General features: G+C 36.4%; 1 protein-coding gene across 1 annotated transcript in view; it reads left to right on the forward strand.

The window, feature by feature from the left end:
• SOAT1 (sterol O-acyltransferase 1) overlaps positions 1–20,778 on the forward strand; it is a 60,488-nt gene that overhangs the window by 17,262 nt on the left and 22,448 nt on the right. The window contains exon 3 of the mRNA XM_074349872.1: positions 12,391–12,449. Within this exon, the coding sequence (XP_074205973.1) occupies positions 12,391–12,449 (59 nt within the window). The remainder of the gene's footprint in view (positions 1–12,390; positions 12,450–20,778) is intronic.

Consider the following 20,778-nt stretch of genomic DNA (forward strand, 5'->3'; position numbering starts at 1 on the left):
TTTTTGCTTCTAATAGTCCTGATCTTACCTCTGCATGTCACCAAGCCTTGGAGCAGATATACAACCACAAATTGTAACAGTATTCTAATGGGGAAAATATTACATAGTCAGCTTTATGACAGTTTTCAGGGTGTAGTTACTAGGAACATGTAGGGATGCAGAGCTTGAAGGAAGAGCTTTTATTTTTTAATCTTTTCTTTGTCCTATCTAGAACATTCTGGAATCTAAATACTTTTAATAACTATCAAAAGTTAAATCTTGGCATTCTAGGCTCTTAGGATAAGAATTGCTTTTAGCAGTTTTTAAATTATGCCCTTAGTTACAACACTTGCTTCTGAGATTAAAATCTGGTTTACTGCCTTTCAGCCAATAGGTTATTCTAATGTCAATTAAACCTTCCAGCCAACAGGTTAATCTGGTGTAAATTACCTAGTTACTTTTGATGTGTATGTAAGACAGTGCACCAGGTTTGCTAGTAGGTGGGTTCAGTTGATTAAGATGCTAAAATGGAAAATTCTTATGTTATAAATAAATAAGATTAAATAAATATAGTAACTAAATGGTATAGGAGACCAACGTGGGTAGGGGTAGGGGGAACATTGCTTTAGGAGGGAGGAAAGTATCTCACAGAGGAAGTAGAATTTGAGTTTGGCTATTGAGGAAGAGGCCGGGAAGGGGCTTTCAAGAAAGCCAGAAACAAAGTATGAGTTTTCAAAGGTATGGCGTTTAAGACAGTACAGTGTTAGGTGTATGGTGCTTTGTTTGCTTTTAGAGAGGACTGTGGTGGTGGTGGGGGTGCTGGAGGACAGGTAGCACAGAGATAGATTTGTAGGTTTTTTCCAAGGATAGGAAGACAAAGTTGGAAAGGTGGGTGGAAGTCCAAAGACAGGGCTTGGAGTCTTAGTGTGTATGTAGTCATTGCCTGCCTGCCTGTGTGGATACTTACAGCCTGTCACACATGCTTAGACTTTTTTCTTACGCAAAACCAAGGAGAGCAAATGTGAAAGCATTCTTGATGAGTATGGAGCACTAGGTTCACTAGGATTAGCTTATCTTCTCACTGATAGTGCTGGCAGCCCTTCTGTCCCAGACCCAAAAGTGGTTTTATAGTTTCCTGCTCTGCAATCCATCAGCTGAGAACTATAATCTGCATTAAACCTTCTCACATCTCTATAAAATTTTTTCTCTGTTGATTTTAAAATAAGACCACAGTTTAATGGTAATAAGGCTAATTCTCTTCCTGCATGTGTGGGCAAGCCACACAGTTGATACAGGTGTGATGATAAAAGAAAAATAAGCCAAAGTTACCTCTGGTTGAGTAAGATAGTTCCTGGGTTATTTTGATTATAGAATAGAAATCTATTTACAGATTAAAAATTATAGAGCGATTTTTGTGATTGGTATATCCGTTTATTGCTTTTGTAGGTTACTCGTAATATACCTTTAAGTTCTCAATCTGCATCATCATGATAAGTTGATTGGGGCTATTTCCTCTTCAGTTGTCCTTGTTTAAGAAATACAAGGTAGTTTGGTTTCAAATTGCTGAAATATGCTTATAAATTTTAAAATTTGAAGTAATAAATACTCTTTGAAAGAAATTCAAATACTATAGAAAGTCATAAAGTAATAATTCTTCCCTTAAGTAACCATGTTTTGTTTTTTCCTACATGTGGGATCATTTTGGGGATAGCTTCTGCAGTTTGCTTTTTCTAAACTTGGTAAATCTTAGACATCTTTTTGTTTAGTATGTAAGTAATTCTTTTAAAGGCATCTGTAGTACTTCTCTTGCACAAATGCTTGGTAATTTAACTTGTCCATTGTTGGTGGGCATTTGGGTTGCTTCCCAGGGTGTCAGAATTTTAAACAGTGCTGCAGAGAACACTCTTGGAAGAGTGCTGTTGCTGACTTGTTCCAGTACACTTGTAAGATACATTCTTAAAGTGAAATTGCTGGATCAAGCAGTTTTTGCATTTGGAGTTTAAATATTACTAAATTTCCTTTTCAAAATATTACACCAATTTACACTCTCATCTAAGTTGTTTCCCTGTACTCTTGTCAGCATGTCTTACCAATCTTTTTTTAAACTTGCTAATTTGAAGAGTGAGAAATTGTATAATACATAGCATAAGTTTGTTCTCATAAATTACAAGCGAGGCGGAGATCTTTTTCCATATATTTACTGACTACGTTGTTTTTTCTTCAAAAGCCTTGCCCATATCCTTTGCCCATTTTTGTTTCTTATCTGATGGCTGTCTTTTATTTTTGTGATGAGCTTTTTCTGTATTAAGAAGATTAATTCTTTGACTATCATGTACTGTGAATATTTTTTTAACTAGCTGTTTGTCTCTTGACTTTGCTTATAGTGTGCCTTGACATGTGTAGTTTTTATGTAATCAAATAATTTTTTTTTACTGCTTTTGGATTTCTTGTCATGCTTAGAAATCATCCAAGATTATGAAAAAGGAAAAACATGATTTTTCTAAAACTTAACTTTTATGGGTTTTTTTTTAGATTCAAATATTTGGTTCATCTGAAATTTATTTTGAGTAATAAATGAGTTAGAGATCTAATTTTATAGTTTTTTAAAATGGCTAGCCAGTTGTTTCAACATTATCTATTAAATCTTCTTTTCTGTATGGTATTTATATACTGACCCTCATTTATAGTTCAGATTCCATTTCTCTGCGGTAGTGTAGACACGTGATTAGTTGAGAATTTTGCAAGGTGTTTGAGGTCATTGGAGAAATAGAGGATGTAGATGGGTTATACTTTTTATCTCCCCTTTTGCTTCTAAGATTGATAAATGATTGACTCTTTCAAGGAATACTCCTAAACCCATGCCTCCTATGGACATGAAGATGGTTTTCACGACTTTAAGATTACGTATATCTCTGTGGAGAGCAAGGTGAAACTGGGACAAAGATCTCCTAAGGCATGGCCAGTTTTTTTAGAAAATAATCAGAATTTAAAAATAAGTTTGAACTTCTCTAGGCAGTAAGAACCTGCTAGTCAGTGCCTACGCATTAGCTAATTCTGTACTTGCCACAAGGAGACAAAGAAAATGCTTGTTAAAAGAACTGAAACTTAAAAAAATGGTAATTAGTCATTGCCTAGTACTCATCTTGAGGAATTTAGGGATTTGTAAGTTGGCCTTGATTTTGTTTTAATTTTAATCTTTTTTCTTTTTTATGTTGCATGACTAGAGGTTAGAAGATAGGTTTTAGTTCAGGCTTATTTACTTACTGGCTGTGGGACTGTGGGCATGATGCTTAATTTCTTTGACTCTTAGTTGCTATCATTTCTGTTTTTAATAAACTATCTTGCTTATCTCTCTGGGCTGTTATAAAGAATAAATGAGATGAGGTCTGATGAATACTTCCTAAATCTTGAAGTTTTGCGGCAAGTTTAATCAGAATGAGGATTTAGAAATTTGGAGGCCATAAACACCCCAGAAAGAAAAGAGTTGCAGACACAGGTTGGGGATGAATAGCTAGTGAGAAAGTGAAAGTAAGTAGTATAAACTGCTTTTCTAGGACATTTTATTTTCAAAGAGAAATGAATAAAGAATAAAGGCATGGTTGGGTCATGAACAATTAGAGGTTCATTAGAAAGGGCTTTTGCTACTTTAAAGCATTATTTGCAAAAGAAAATCTCACTGAGAAAATAAAAACTCATCCTAAGCAATAAATTCTGTAAAGTCATAGGTTTGATGTTTCATGTGTTACATATTTGTTTCTAAAACGTTAAGTAAATATGTAATACCTGACAGATCAATCAACGGATTTGAGTACCGCTGATTGACATCCAGATCACAATTCAAGAGACATTTTTAAAGACTAGGTTGGCTCTGAATGTAATGTGGGCAGTATAAATGGCTCAGTGTGTTGAGTGATTCGAACAGCTTCTCAAAGGATATTGAAAGGATCGAGGCAATAATTTAAAGGGTTAGTCTTGAAAAAGAGATAGGCTACCCCTTCCTCTGACACAGGAGCATTGGAGAAGAGGATTAAAAATTGTGAAAATTAAGATAGAAGACATGACGGGAGTTGGTACCCAACATGATCAGCTGAAGGTTGCTTGGTAAGTCCAGGATTTAAAAATGGTGGAAAATATTTAGAACTGTGCTTGTGAGAAATGTAATGGAAATTCATTAAGGGGCAAAGATGAAGATTTCATTCTTTATTGCAAGCCTGGTTAAGACTTGACAGCATCCATTTATAGTGGACCCATTTTCTTAATTATTTCCACAGCGTGTGGCAATTTGAAATCAGAGAAGGCAAATAACAAGCAATATCTGGGGTTGGGATGGGGCCTGGTGGGTCCAGGAAATTGGTGGTGATGATGAGGGAAGGATAGAAATAATGACGGGGGTTACTAACTCGTCTGGGTAAGAGAACTGGGAAAGCGAATGAATAATTTCTATCAGAAGAAAATCTGTTTCCCCATGTTTCTCTTTAGAGCAAGGAAACCTTTCCTAGAAATTCCCCAATAGACATCTCAGGTCTCATTGGCCAGAACTAGATTACAAGTCATGCTAACTGCCTGCCTTTTGCCTCTGTACTCTTTTCTGCACTACTTTGTGCAATGGAAGGCTGAGGCTATGGACTCTTATCAGTAGGCTCCCATGCCCTCTGATGCTGGTAGAGTTTGGTCATAGTGGGGCAGGGGGCGGTGTGGGGTGCCGACAGGAGATCCAGGAGCAGAGAGTAAGGTGTGTGTATTAATAAATAACTTAGGTTCCTTCTTGCTGGGGTAGCATCACTCCTGTCTAATGGTTCTCTCCAAGGAGTTCTCTTTGTGGTTCCTTAATGGTTTTCCTTCTTTGCCCTTTCTGGCCTAAGAATGGTAACAGCTCTCTTTTTTTTTAAACATTTTTTATTGATTTATAATCATTTTACAATGTTGTGTCAAATTCCAGTGTTCAGCACAATTTTTCAGTCATACATGGACATATACACACTCATTGTCACATTTTTTTCCCTGTGAGCTACCATAACGTTTTGTGTATCCTTCCCTGTGTTATACAGTATAATCTTGTTTATCTATTCTACAATTTTGAAATCCCAGTCTATCCCTTCCCACCCCCCGCCCCCCGATAACAGCTCTCTTGATGTTTGTTACTAGCCCCAGAATTCTACACCATTCTTCATTGCTCTACTTAAACTTGCCCACACGTTTACTTAAAAAGTCCTCTTTAAACTCTTCTCAGTAAACTTGTTTGAGTGGGCCGTCATTATGCAGCCCTTACTCTGACTGTTGCTCATGCCCATTCTTAAATCAGTCTCTGGCAAGGGGAATGAAACATGTGCCCTTGTGGGGGAAGCAGCTGGCGGTGTTCACCATAGTCGCGTTAGGTCATAAGAGATAATTGTGCGCACATGTCAGTTTTATTTGTCAACCAGACTTAGAGTAAATTCAGCCATCTAGGACAGGAGTCACAAACACAGCCACTTTGATTCATTTATGCCTGTAGTGCTTTTGGGCCATGTGGCCCACAAAACCTGAAACACTTATTCTCTGGCCGAAGACCGAAAAAATTTGCTGACCCCTGGTTTAGAACTGCACTGTTCGGTATGGTCCGGTTGAGCACTTGACCCGTGGCTAGTCTGAATTGAGGTAACACCGTAGTTGTATAATACGTGTCACATTTCAAAGATTCACTTCACCTGTTTTTTTTAACTCTTTAATGTGGCTCCCAGGAAATTTTTAATTATGTAAGTGTTCCATATTATATTTCTATTGGACAGCACTGATCTAGAAAGTAACTGGTAATCTAGACAGTAAGTAGCTAAAAGCTGCCCTTAGGCAAAAGCCTATATTAAATACAGTATTGTAAAGCAAAGAGAGCTTGGCACCTAGAGTGAGTTCCCAGAAAACCCAAGTCCTTACAAGTCTTCATGCTGTTTCCATTGCTGGAAATAATCTTTCTAGCACCTGTTTACTGTGGTTTTTCTTTACCATTTGAGACTCAGTTCAATTACTGACCTCTCTGCAAAAGCTCCCTCCACCCTGACGATCCCACAGCCCTTCTCTGTGTTGTAGTATTTCTCCTGAGATCCTAAAGGAAGGATTTAGAATACATACCTAGTACCCTGAATATATTGACTTCTCAGAGGGTTTTTATTTAGTGAGTGTGTACATAATAGAATGAATGAATGAGCTACCAATTTAATAAGCTTGGTTATTTGTCTTTTCTTTCTGGGTAGCATTGGCAGTAAATTTGGCATAATGGTGTAAGTATAGGATTGTTACAGGAAGGAGATTTGGTGAAAAGCCATGAAGAAGCCACTCAAGTAGGAAGGTACAACTGCCTGGAGCTGTTTAGTGTGGGCTCCATTGCTCTCATTTCAGTTTTACTAAAGGTATCACTATAACAGGACAGTTCAGTAAATGATCACTTTTATTTGACATAAAGATTATGTATGGCACAGCCTTTTTTTTTTTAAGGTGGTAAAACATATAATAATTTCAGAAAGGTCTTCAAAGCCGATTCAAATTACACACCAGTCAGAATGGCCATCATTAAAAAGTCCATGAGTGATAAATGCTGGAGAGGCTGTGGAGAAAAGGGAGTCCTCCTACACTGCTGGTGGGAATGCAGTTTGGTGCAGCTGTTATGGAAAACAGTATGGAGATTCTTCAAAAGACTAAAAGTAGACTTACCATATGATCCAGCAATCCCACTCCTGGGCATATATCCAGGGGGAACCTTAATTCAAAAAGATACATGAACCCCACTGTTCGTAGCAGCACTGTTTACAATAGCCAAGACATGGAAACAACGTTAATGTCCATCAATAGATGACTAGGTAAGAAGTTGTGGTATATTTATACAATAGAATACTATTCAACCATAAAAAATAAAAATAATGCCATTTGCAGCAACATGGATGGACCTGGAGATTGTCATTCTAAGTGAAGTAAGCCAGAAAGAGAAAGCAGAATACCACATGATATCACTTACATGTGGAATCTAAAAAAAAAAAAAAAAAAAAAAAGACAAACTTATTTACAAAGCAGAAACATGCTCACAGACATAGAAAACAAACTTATGGTTACCAGGGGGAGAAAGGGATGGGAAGCGATAAATTGGGAATTTGAGATTTACAGATACTAACTAATATATTTAAAATAGATAAACAACAAGTTCATACTATACAGCACAGGGAACTATATTCAATATCTTACAGTAACTTATGGTGAAAAAGAATATGAAAACAAATATATGTATGCTCATGTATGACTGAAGCATTATGCTGTACACCAGAAATTGACACAACATTGTAAACTGACTATACGTCAATAAAAATATATATACAAAAAAAAAACTGGTTCAAATTAGATTTTTGATACATCAAGGAGTAAATTTTAAATATCCAATTCAATGTTGGAGACTTGACAGATGTGAGGTAGGTTTCATAAAGGTAATGTTGCCAGACTGATTTCTTGAAGATCAGAAGGTTAGGGGAAAAAAATCTAGAGTAGCTTTCTTTAAAGATTTATCTTTGGGACTATGAATTAGATATTACCAGTTAATGCTCAGTTATCAGGTAGTGATAGTAGATCTAGGCAGATACTGCAGAAATTGCGTGACCATCAGTCCTGGCTTACCACTATTTCAAGGTCAATGTTCTAGTAATTTAAAAGCCTTGAGTTGACTCACATGGTTGGGTGTCTGTGCATAGTTCTTTGAAGCGTTGGATGTTAGCTTTTAGGGCATCATTCTTTTGATTTTTATGACATTTAATTTAAAAATTTTAGGATAGCAAGAAAGCAATTTTCTTTTGAATGTTGTATGAAGTTAATTTTAAGGTGAAGGAAAATGAATTGAACTGACTTTTTAATATATTTTTCTTTGACTTACATAACTTTAGCGTCATTTGAAATGGGGCCTTCAGAGACTAGTCTTAGTGTGAGGAAAAAACTTTCCCTATTTTCCAGTCCCTGACTTGGCAAAGCCAGTTTGTATTGGTGGTTATGTCATTTATGGATAGACAGATTCCTTTTGGAAATGATGCACAGATAGAAATAATCTTTTACAGTGTCTTCTTCCCCATCCCCCTGCGATAGTTAGTTGAAGAAGTTTCTGTATTCATTTATTTATGAAGTGAATAGCTTATTTATGAAACCATGATCTGATCTGATAGGAGAGAAAACTAAATAAAAATGTATTTTTACAGTTGATAGAAAAATCAAATGATACGTGTCTTACCCTCATATTTCTTACTTAATTTGTTACCAGTTTGTGAATATCTTCAAAATTTGTCCTCTCCATTCTCATCGCCATTGTTTCGGCTTATGACAACGTCATTCCTTATCTGGATTTGTTACATTTCTCTCTTACGTGGTTTTTTTTCCTCTCCCACCAGAGAGTAAGATCTTCCAACATCAGATCAGTTACTTTTCTGTTTAAAATTCTCAGTTTCCTCAAAGCCCTTGTTATGATACATGCAGGCTCTTCGTGACAGGACCTCCAGCCTCCTTCCCAGGCACGAACTCCACCTCCGTCACCAGTTGACATTATTCCACTGTCTGTTGACCTTTGTTCTAGGTGTTGGTGAGTCAGACTCAGCTCTCTTGAAGGTGGTATTTTCTTTCTGGCTGCTTTTAAGACGTTTTTTGTTTTGCGTTTTGTTTTAAAATAAACCTCTGTATTGCACAGCCTCACTGTGATATATCTAAGTGTGCATTTCTATTTACCCTTCTTGGGATTCTTTGATCCTGCTTTATTTGAGGATTGGCGTCTTTTAACAATTTGGGAATGTTCTCAGCCATTTTTACTTCAAAATTTATCTCTCATCATAGAGCTCTTGTTAGATGCATTTTTGGATCTTCTCATTTTCCATGCCTTTTTCCCAAGTGGAATACTGTTAAAAAAAAAAAACCAGAAATAGTCTAAATGTTCAATAGAGGATTAAATTATATTTCAGCCATAAAAACAGAGAACTAGACCAATAAAACTGATGTAGAAGAATATGTAATGACATGCAGAGATGCTTGCAATATTACAACAGGTTACAAAACAGTATGCACGAGTCCATTTTTATAATATGTATGTTTATAAAACGTATATTTGCCAAAGTAAAAGGGCAAATGATATATGCCATAATATTAATATTAGTTACTTGAACAGCATGGGATAATGGATAATTTTGTCAGACCTCTTTTGGGGGGAGTGGTATGGGGTTTTAATTTTCTATAATGAAGATAACTTTTGGAATAAGGAGAATGGGTTATTAAATTAAATTAGCCCAGATATGTCCCCAGAGTTTATTCTGGCAAAATGAGTATTTCTGGGAAATTATTTAGGTCTTAGAAATTTGAGTACCCTTCACTCTCCCTTTTAGACATAATACAGCAACAGCAGTTGTTGATAATGAAATAAAAATACTTAAATTGTTACGAAGGAAAATAGATGACAAAATGATAGAAAGTTACATTATCATGGTTGTTTTGCAAAGACAGGGACAGCAAACTAGAAGTTGTATTCTCCTGCTTCACGTGTTTCAGCCCTCAATTCTGTTCTTTTCTGCTCATTTATCTGTGCAGAAGGTAATGTACACATGGTGGTATCTGATATTTACTGGTTCTCATGGCATAATAAGTAACTTGACATTTCAGCTGAAAAGGTAAAATAAGGGCTTGTACTATCAGATTAGAAAATTTCTTTTCTGGAAGAAGATACTATGGTATTTGAAGATACGCTTTGAAAAAAAAATGCAAAAACTAAAGAACTGTCACTTCAAGATCCCTGAGTCTGTGTTAAACTTAAGTGAATTCCAGTAAAACCCTAACTCAAATCTAAGCTTAACAGGAAGTTCCAGTCGGAGACTGTGCCAGCTAGCAAAGTGAGCAGTGTAAGCAACTGTTAATGGGTACCACAGAGGGTAGATACTAGCTTTTGTGTTCGCCTTATTTTTCAGTTATATTAAAAATGCTGCTTTAAGCTGTGAATGTTTTGCCAAAGGAAAACTTCTGACATTTTAAAAGAAATACATCAAAAGCTAAAATCTAGCTAGGTTATTTTGCAAGATAATATATGAAGATAAATTCATTTATGGGTAAAGGCAAATTGCATTCAAAATGAACTCTACCCATAATTTGTTAAAAGAGCAGACATTAATGCAGCTTCTTACTTATTGTAATAGTACCATGATTTAGCACAAAAATAAACTGCAAATCTGTGACAGTAATAAATCACCATATACAATTTTTTTTTTTAGAGATCGAAGTAATTTTAATTGAGGTATAGTTGATTGACAATATTGTGTTAGTTTCTGGTATACAGTAAAGTGATTCAGTTGCACATATATGTACATACTCTTTTCCATTATGGTTTATTACAGGATATTAGGTATGGTTCTCTGTGCTATACAGTAGGACCTTGTTTTATCTATTTTATATATAGTAGTTTTTATCTGCAAATCCCAAGCTCCTTATTTCTCTCTCCCCGTTTCCTTTCCCCTTTGGTAACCATAAGTTTGTTTTCTATGTTGGTGAGTCTGTTTCTGTCTTGTAAATAAGTTCATTTGTGTCATATTTTAGATTCCACATGTACGTGATATATGATTTTTGTCTTTCTCTGTCAGATGTACTTCACTTAGTATGATAATCTCTAGGTCCCTCCATGTTGCTGCAAATGGCATTATTTCATTCTTATTTTATGGCTGACTAGTACCGTATATAATGTTTATACAGATCAGCAGATTTTCATAAAAAGCAAATACTTTAATATCTTTAAAATCTACTTTTTCTTTAAAATCATGAAAAAAGATTCTCAAGTCAGATTAATTAATAATTGGTTAATAACCTTGATTAGTCAAATTAAACATTTGGAAGCTAAATTACTGTGGCTTAATATTACAGAAAAGAATCAGAACAAAGAATTTAGAATGAAATGAATTTTAAAATGTTTTCACCCCCCCCCCCCAAAATAAAAACAACCAACCAACCCTGCACCCATTAGCAGTCAGTCATTCCCAAGCAACCACTAGCCTGTCTATTTCTATAGCATTATCTATTCTGGACATTTTAGTTAAATGGAATCATGCAATATGCAGTCTTCTGTGACTGACTTCTTTCACTTAGCATAATGTTTCCAAGTTTCATCAGTGTTATGTAGCCTGTATCTGTGTTTCTCTTCTGCCATTGCTGGATAATCCGTTACATGGATAGACTGCTCTATTTTTCTATTTATCAGTTGATGGACATTTGAATTTACTTCACTTTCTGTTATTATGAATCATGCTGCTGTAAGAATTCATGTGCAGTTTTTTTGGGAGGAGATTGTTTTCATTTCTCTTGTATTTACCTACAGGTGGAATTTCTGGATCACACAGTAGTTCTGTATTTACCTTTTGAGGAGCTTCCAGACTTTTTCAAAGCATTCTATCATTTTATGTTCCCACTGGCAATGAGGAGGGTTTTAATTTCTCTGTGTTCTGGTCAACACTTTTCCCCGCCTACTTAAAAAACTGTTTTATTTGTACCAAGCAGGTACCACTCTTATAAATGTCATTGTTGCAAGTGTTTACAAACATTTCTCTAATTGTATTACAGAAGAGCTGTCACATCCAGTTCCTGAAATAGCAATCTTTTCAAAGTTTCTTGCTTGTACAGCACTTTTTCCCAACTTTATTGAGATAATTGACCCATAACATTGTATAAGCTTAAGGTGTGCAGTGGCCAACACTTACTTGTTTGTGATTATAGCCTTCCTAGTGGGTGTGAAATGATTTCATTGTGGTTTTAATTTGCATTTCCTTGATGGCTAGTGATGTTGGGCATCTTTTCATATGATATTGACCATTTGTATATCTTCTTTGGAGACCTGTCTGTTCAGATACTTAAATTGGCTTATTTGTCTTTATTATTGAGTTGTAAGAGTTCTTTACATATTCTGGATGCAAGTTCCTGATCAGATTTGCAAATGTTTTTTCCTATTTTATGGGTGGTCTTTTTACTTTCTGGATGGTGTCCTTTGCAGCAAAGAAGTTTGTTTTTAAAACTTTGAGGAAGTCCAATGTATCTAATTTTTCTGTTGTTGCTTGTACATTTCACTAGTCATAGTTGCAGGATCCATTCCGAGAATCTCATTTCCTGTACTGTCAGAATTGAATCTTACAGCATCAGTGATTAACATAGTTGTAATTACTGTGTGTACAAATAGTAGTTTTGTTTTTTTTAACTTAGCATTTTTATGTATACATTTCCTTCTGTTTATGTTGCCCGTGCCTCATTTTTGAGAGCTGTGTCGTGTTTTGCAGTTGTACATAGTTTACACCGTTGTCTTTTTTTGCTTGTTTTTCAACTCATGATTTAAATAATGCTGACAGGTAGCTTTCGCCATCAACTTAAAAGTTACCTTTTTTTTTCTTTTTCTTTCCTTAGGTCGGAATGACTTAAAACAGTTGATAGCCAAGAAGATACAACTGACAGCAGAGGCAGAGGTCAGTAACTCCCTCTTCCAAAAATAAAAATGTAGAGTTTTGAGGTAAAGAGTTTTGTTCAGTAAAAATTTTAATGCTAAATTGTGTAAAGAATTACTTAACCTTTCTTATCAGGTGACATGATTATTCTACTGTGGAACAGGAAAATAAAATCTGCCACCTTGTCAGTCTACGTTAGAAGCAGATTGCCTTTTCTCTCCTGTCCCATCCATCAGTGTCGTTTTCTGGCTTTTACCAGCAAAACTCATATTTTAGTGACATGATACAGTTGAATGTGTGTATGGATGCCCCTGTAGGTGCATTATGAAAGTATCATGGTTCATGTAAATAATGGGCTTCCAATAAACATTGAATCTGAATCCAGAAGTGGATTCCCTCTTAGGATGTAGAAGAAATACCAACTCGGAAACAGCATGAAATCATTTGAAGTAAGGCAAACAGTTTGACAAGTTAGAATTCAGTAGTGCCCTCAGGAAATTCTGGAGGACAGTGAATAATTTTTAAATTATTATTATAATCTAATACTGTGTGTGCCTGAATGTAAGTTGACTTCAAATCCAAGGCAGCTGCCTTTTTTCTCAGTAAGATTACTTCCAAAATTGATTGGCTGACTTGAATATATAAGCATCCAATGACGTAGATGAAATAGCCCTGTTTTTATTTATTGATTTAGTTACGTGTGCGTGCGTGCATGTATATCTGCATTTATATTAGAATATCTTAAATTTTTAGATATTTTTATAATCCTATTTCATAAGACAGTATATGCAGGATTGGTGTCTTTGTAATTATGAGAGCTAGTTCTTCAGTTATTCTCAATCCTGGGGCATAATGTTTTCACTTTGGTCTCATTTGTTGGAGATCCAGCACTTTCTGAGTCAGCAAGGATGCTGTTACTAAAAATTTTAGTGCAAGTACCTGTTTGCTTAACACTGAGATATCTACATCCCTCCCCCTTTCATCCTGTAGGTATAGATCTGATTTCTACAGAGTAACCTCTCTACATTGCTTTATATAGTGGTATTCAAAAGGTGTATTTACTTTGCGTGATAATATGAGTCCGAACTCCTAGTTAGTAGTGCGTTACATTTTGTTTGTTTATTCTTCCAGATTCCATGGGGTTACCTGTGTAAGCCTTTAAATAAAACTACAGCGATCAAGGTCATTTCTGGTGAATGAAATGTCTTTTCCAGTTAGTAACTTGTTGTTGCATTATAAGAGATTGTTTAATAAAAAACAAATCTCTGATATATAGCACAGGGAGCTATATTCAATGTCTTGTAATAACCTTTAATGAAAAGGAATATAAAAATGAATATATGTATGTATATGTATGACTGGGACATTATGCTGTACACCAGAGATTGACACATTGTAACTGACTGTACTTCAGTTTATAAAAAAGAGAGATATTGAAGACTTGATTATTTGGTAACTTGCCAACTCTGAGGGATTAATTTATAATTTTGGCTAACAAAAGACTATTATATGTATATAAGCACATGTGCTGTTTTTAAGGATTCATTCTTGCAAACTTAGTGACTGCAGTAAAGAAATTTTGTTTTATGGCTCCCTAGAGTATTCCTGACCCCATTTCTCTGGATGAGCCAGACACTTTCTGTTCATCTTCTGATTCCCCTTCTGTTCCTCTCTTGCTCCTTCTCCCCTTCCCAGCAAGAACACAAAGCCCTTACTGTGTTCTCATTGTGAGGGAAGGCTTCAAATCGGTGAACAGGCAGTCCATCTCTGTTTAAAAATCTGAGATGGGAGGGGATTTTTTTTTTTTTTAAATACAGCATCACGAACCCAAAGAGGAAAGAGAATGTGGAGTGAGAAGTAAAGATAGGGAGTGGGAGTGGAGGGAAGGTTTCAAGGATTTAAGTGGAAACTTTGTTTTTAAAGGGAACATTCTAGTCTGCTTTGTATATTAATCAGTGAATAAAAGGATTACATTCTTGGGTCAGGCAGGAGGATTTGAAGGAGAGAGAAAGAAATGAAGTAAGGGAACAGAAGCTGAGGGAAATGTGGTATTATTATTATCTGGTATTGGTAGCTAGTATCATCTATCACTCTGTGTTGTGTAGAACTTGTTACCCGTTACTGAGGGAAGGCATAGCTTAAACAGAGGTATGGAGGTAGGAAACTTAAACTGTATCTTGGAAATGACACTTGATTGGCATCTGTGCCTCGGCAGGGCATGATAGAAAGAAGAATACAGTTGGAAAATTGGGGCTAGATTGTGAAGCACTTTTTCTCTGCCTTCGTGCCCTTGTTCATGGCGCTTTTTCTACTTGAAGTTTCCTTTAACTTCCTACCTTTGCCAATTGCAATGCTGTCTGTCTTTCAAATTCTTGGTCAAATGTTGCTGCTTCTGAAGTTTCTAAATACCCCTGCTTGAAATGATGTCCTCTCTAATTTATGCTTCTAAATTCTTGTTTTATACCCTTAGTATGTACTCTGTGTTTGCTATATGTTGCTCTGTTATGAATGAATCATCAAAATTCTTTTGGTGAACTTACAGGTGATTTGACTTAGGAGTGTTTTAATTGGCAATTTATATCTAATGAAATTGAACGTCTTGCTAACGTTAATTAATTGGAATGTTTCTGAGAGAGAGAGATTAGGAATGCTATTCTGATATCAAAGTTGAGTTTGGAGACTATGAGACCAGATGGGAAGCTACTGTAATATTTTAGTATTCTAGACTGAGTAAGCAGAGTCACTGGGGAGAAGGGAACTACATTTAGAAGTCCTGTTATGAGCTAGGCCTTATACAAGGTGCTTTATATACATACTCTTATTTACGTACATTATCCCATTTACAGCAGTGATATCTAACTGGTCACATTTTGTTGTTTTGTTTTATTGGTTACATATACTATTACAAAATGACCATTGAGGCAACAGGTCTGTGAATATTGTGAAGAGTCATGAAATTTACTTGTTCTCTTCTCTTGTGGGTTTTTAGCAATAATTTTAAAAACAAATGAACATCAGAAATATTTCTAGTCACTTGTAATTAATTTGGTGTTATGTTCCAACCCAGTTGGATGCTGTTCCCCTAATGTTGAAAGTGAGAACACTGGACTGTTGTCTCCAAGTCCCCGGCAGCCCTAACAGTCTGTGTCGTCATTGTGTAGCTGAGTTAAACATTTGCTCCTAGTTCGCCGCTTCCTGTTGTAAAGGGAGTAAGTAGTCTGTAGGTCTTAGTGGGCAACTCTTTCAGCCCCACAGAACTCGAGTTGTCAGATAGAATACAGTATGCCTAGTTAAATGTGAATTTCAGATAAACAGCAAGTAGTTTCAGTCATCATGTAGTATTCGAGACACACTTAGACTAAAAAAGTTATTTATCAAATTCACATGTAACTGGATGTCCTAAATACGTATTTTGGTGTGGGGGGGTGCCCTATATTTTTATTTGCTAAATCTGGCAGTTCACAAAGAACTTGGTGAAAATGTATGTATACAGGCAGAGGAGCTCATAGTAAGGAAAGTTGTGAAGAAGGTTACTGAGTACTGAGCAGCTCTTTAATCCGCAGGGAGGAGAAATGAGAACTGATTAGTGGGTTGAACTGACTTTATCTCCTAAGGTTGTGTCTACCTCTAAATGCTGCCGTAAAAGAGTTTTAAGTACTTAATTAAAAAAAGAATCTGGTGCTAGTGGGGTCATACAACATTGTGTAACTCTGAGTCATGACCTTTTGAAATCCTTAGAGTTGTGTTGTAACAAGACTTTCAAGACCTTGAAACAGCCCCAGGGAGATTCAGATGACTGGGCCCCAGCCAGCTCACATTAATCGATAAATTAGCTTTGTTTAACATTGTGTTTGTTATATTGTTTTTTGGTTGCAAATAACAGAAACCTACTTTGCCTTATTTAAGCATAAAAGGAAGTGTATTTGAAAGAGTAATGTATCTTATAGAATCATAGCAGAAGTTGAACATTCAGGCTTCAGAAAGGATTTTAATAGCAAGAGTTCAGCTGCTTCTGAACTTTTCAATTAATAAGCTTTCCAGTCATTTTAAGCTCAGAGTTTGAGATCTGTGTGAGAGAGAGAATTGAATTTTGTCCAGGACGGCAAGGCCATACACAGTGCGGCTCTGGCCTGGGCACTGGGTGCTTGTCCTCACCTTGGAGGACAGTTTCCAGAGAAAAGTGAGTATGTTGAGAAGAGAAAAGAGGGTATCTTTACTGTCGATATTTGTAGAACTCTTAATTTATTAATGTACACATTTTTATGGAGGGAGTGTTGGGTCTAATGTGAAAATAGAAAAATTACTACCTACTTCTTAAAAATACATATTTATATTTTGCTTGCTTCTCATCTAGTGAAATTCTAGTGTTCTTTTTCACATCAATACCTAATGCAGTTATGCAGTCATTAAAAGTGCAACCTGTGTAATGAGTAAGACTCAAATCACATGTCTGCAAACGACGATGTCTCTTCACAGTTTATCACTTGTTGGAGTAGACTAAAGTTTTTGGATAGTGGCCATCAGTTTTATTGGCAGACTTCTGGGAAGACAAGTCTAGGTGTTTTCTGCCCAGAAATTCTTTGATTATTGTGTATAAGTTGAGATTAGGTTGTGCTGTAATAGTAATACAAGGTAAACACAAATAATTATGTCTTTCAAAAATAGAAGTGTATTTTCTTCTCATGTAAATGATCCAGAGGTGAGAACTCCACAGCTGATAGGGTGACTCTGGTCTTCTGGGACCCTGGTTTCTTCTACTTTCTTGCTGCATTATTCATAGGCTGTGACCCTTCTCATTGTCCACGTGGCTCCAGCCATTTCATCTGAGTTTCAAGGAGCAGAATTGATGGAGGGAATGAAAGGGGGCAAGGACCAGATACCCTGCTATCTTTTAGGGAAGTTTTCTGGAGGTTTTGTCAAACCAATTCTGCCTCTATCTCATTGGCAAGAACTCAGTTACCTGACCACACTTACGTGCAAAGGGAGACTGGGAAATTTATTTATTCTGGGCAGTTATGTGCCCAGGTAAAAATCAGGGATTCTAGTACAAATAAAGAGGTTAGGGAATAATAGGGTGACAGTTAACAGCCACTGCAGCAACTGTCCATTGTACTTTGCTGCTGCTGGTCTGGGTCAAATCTCACCTTCTTGTGTCTGCGTAAGTGTGACTGCATTCTCCTATTTGCCTTTCTGCCTTTTCTCGTTTTACTAAATACATAGATGTATCAGTCTCTAGTCTGCTTTGATGAACCTTGACAAAGTCAGTTCATGGTTCTTTATGATTTCATCCCTAATTTACAAAGTGAAGAAATGTACCTGCCATATAATATTGCCCCTTAGGAATTTCAGTCATTTAGTTCCATGAACACCTACTGATTGCTTCCTTTGTCAGGCACTGTGCCAGGTGCTGGGATTTTGAAGAAGTGCTTTCTGTCCTCATGAACACTGTGTATAAAATGGATAAGCAAGAGGAACAGCAACTGAACTAGATACCTTAAAAATGCTCTTTGAAAGCTGTAAGGTGATGTCAGTGCAAGTTCATATTTGTGATAAGAAATTACAGGATTTTAGTGCTCTGTTGAAGACTTGACAGTGATGGGTACTCTCTACTTTGCAGTTAATGAGAATCCAAAACATCAAAACTAGTCAGTGGTAATATTCTACGTATCACTGATTGAGAAGTAATTTCTTTTCTAATATTTTAATATCTCTGGAAACAAGAAAACACTGTGCTGTGTAGTGTAATTCACTTGGCAGCCTTTTTCTTAGCACCAAGCAAAACTCATTGGCATCTTAGATAAAATACATACTTAAAAAAATATGCACAAGGTTTAAGGTTTAAGATTTTGTTTTAATGTTGTGCTACCATATGAGTTTGCTTTAAGAAGAGGAATGTATTTTCTTATGTAAAGTTTTTTTGATTATATAAGTAGTGTAGGCTTATTGCAGAAAATTTATAAGAGATAAAAAAAAATGTAAAAAGGAAACAGTCACCACCCATATGCATACCACTTGGAGATAACTTTCCTCCCAGTAATTTGTTTTCCTTCCTCCATCACACACACAGACCCATGTAGACGCATGCAGGTATGTGTGTCATGGATACATCAGGGAAGTCAGCATCAGTTGATATATTCAGTTTGTATATTTTTCTGAACATCTTGTGGGGTTTTAAAAAAAATACTATTTGAAAATGTGATTTTAAAAATGATTTCATGATAGTCATTTGTATGGATACATCATTTGTTAACTACTAGGAGTGTATTTTTACTCCCTTCTGGTTTTCCAGCATTCAACAGTGGCTAGTAAAGAAGTGAAGAAGGTAGGCAGTGATGATGAGAAGCAGTAAAATCCACCATTTGGATAGTTAAGATGAGGGAGCAAGTAGATTAAATAAATGTGTTTCAGCTCAGTTTAGGCTGATAACAATATAATCTCAAGGAGAGGAGGTAGAAGGTCTAGCTCAATGATAGAATGTGTGCTTGGTGTGCGGGGGGTCCTGGGTTCAGTCCCTAGTGCCTCCATTAAGGGGGAAGAAAGAAAAAAAATACAAAATTTTTTAAAAATCCTGAAAAAACCCCCAATGTGATATCAAGGATAATGTAGTTTAATTTAAATTGGGAGATAGTCTAGGAGGAATTTTAAGTAAAAAGGGATTGTAATTCAGAGCTCTAATTTCATTAGCTGCGAGTTTAACTTGACCCTTTGACTTCCTGTATTAAGGATTATGTAATGGTTATGCTCAAGACTTTTGACTCTGGAGGAGGAGTTTATTACAGTACACTATTTAGGACTGTAAACCTCTTCTGCATTGATGCCTTCAAATGCAACTTTTGTAACAGAACTAAGCTAAACAACACCTTACTTTTTACTAGATGACCTTCCATTTTCAGGCTACATGTATGTTACATCATTGACTTTTTTTTAGGTTTTACTTTTTTGGCTTATGATGCTAATCACATAGAAATATTTCAGATAAAGTACAGTGGAAAGCAGTGTAGTGTAACGAGAACTCTGAAGTCAGATTGGAGTTCTGATCCTGGATCTACATCTTACAAGTTGTGACCTTGGGTAAGTCACATCACTGGATTTGTTCAAGCTTAGATCTCTCATTTATAAAATAAGAGTTGTATTGCCTACACCAAAGATTGTTTAAGACTAGAAGTAATGGATAAAAGCACCTGACAGAGTTTCTAGCATAAAAGTCATTCAATAAATAATAGCCATTACAAACCTAACAACAATAGTGATTTTTAGTCCCTTTCCCTTCATAGCTTCCAGAAAGAAATGAGGGCTAGGTAGTTTTTTAGATAACTCCTTTTTCTTTATAATAGACATTGAATAAAGAGTGATATGAGTGGGAGTCCTGGTGCCAGGAGTTGGTTTCAAAAGCTGTTTGGAAGTATATTTCATACCTATAGTCTTGGCACTTGCTTTGCTGAAAGCTTGATGTACAGTGGTTAGCAAAAAGGCACGGTTTTAAAGTCAGGTGGGGGAGGCAGACATTAAGACACCAAAAAATAGAAATACAAAATTTTAAATTGTATTAAGCTCAATGAAGGAAAAGATTACGTTGGGGGAGAACAAGTTCTTGCCTCGTGCAGGAAAGAATTCAAGAGCGAGGCATGGTAAAGAGAAAGCAAGTTTATTTGGAGAGATACACACTCCACGGGCAGAATGTGGGCCATCTCAGAAAGGTGAGGGGGAGAGAAGCTGAGAGGTGTAGGGTGTTTAGTTTATAAAGTAAAAGTAGATACACACTCGATAGACAGAGTGCGGGCCATCTCAGAAGGTGAGCACGACAGAGTGAGAGCGACCACGAGGTGCAGACTTGTTAGGTTTTATGGGTTTGGCAATTTCATATGGTAATGAGTAGGAAGATTATTCTAGCTACTTTGGGGAAGGGGTGAAGATTTCCAGGAAACACCCCCACCCCACTTTTTGATCTTTGATGATCAGCCTGGGAACTGTCATGGTGCCTGTGGGTGCGCCATGAGGCTCAAGGTCTACAGAAAGTTGCGTCTTCCACCATCTTGGTTCTGACCAGTTGGTCCTGTCCTCAGTGGCTGTGTCACTCCTTTGGTGGTTGTGCCCTGCCCCCTTTCCTTCCACTTGAGTAAGATGCAGTAACTAAAGGGTGAATTCTTCTGAGAGACTTCTCTTGAGGGGTCAATTTAGTTTCAACACTGTATTACCTGTTCTATTGTGTTACCTGCTTTGCCCAATAAGGTCAGATTTCTGGTTCCATGTCACTGTGAGGTTGAAAGTTTCTCTGTGCAAAGCCAGGCAGTGAATCAACAAGTGATCCATGGACTAGCAATATTATCTTGGTAGAGTCAGAGTATAATTT

The sequence above is a fragment of the Camelus bactrianus genome, chromosome 21, assembly GCF_048773025.1.
Source record: "Camelus bactrianus isolate YW-2024 breed Bactrian camel chromosome 21, ASM4877302v1, whole genome shotgun sequence".
Classification (NCBI taxonomy): domain Eukaryota; kingdom Metazoa; phylum Chordata; class Mammalia; order Artiodactyla; family Camelidae; genus Camelus; species Camelus bactrianus.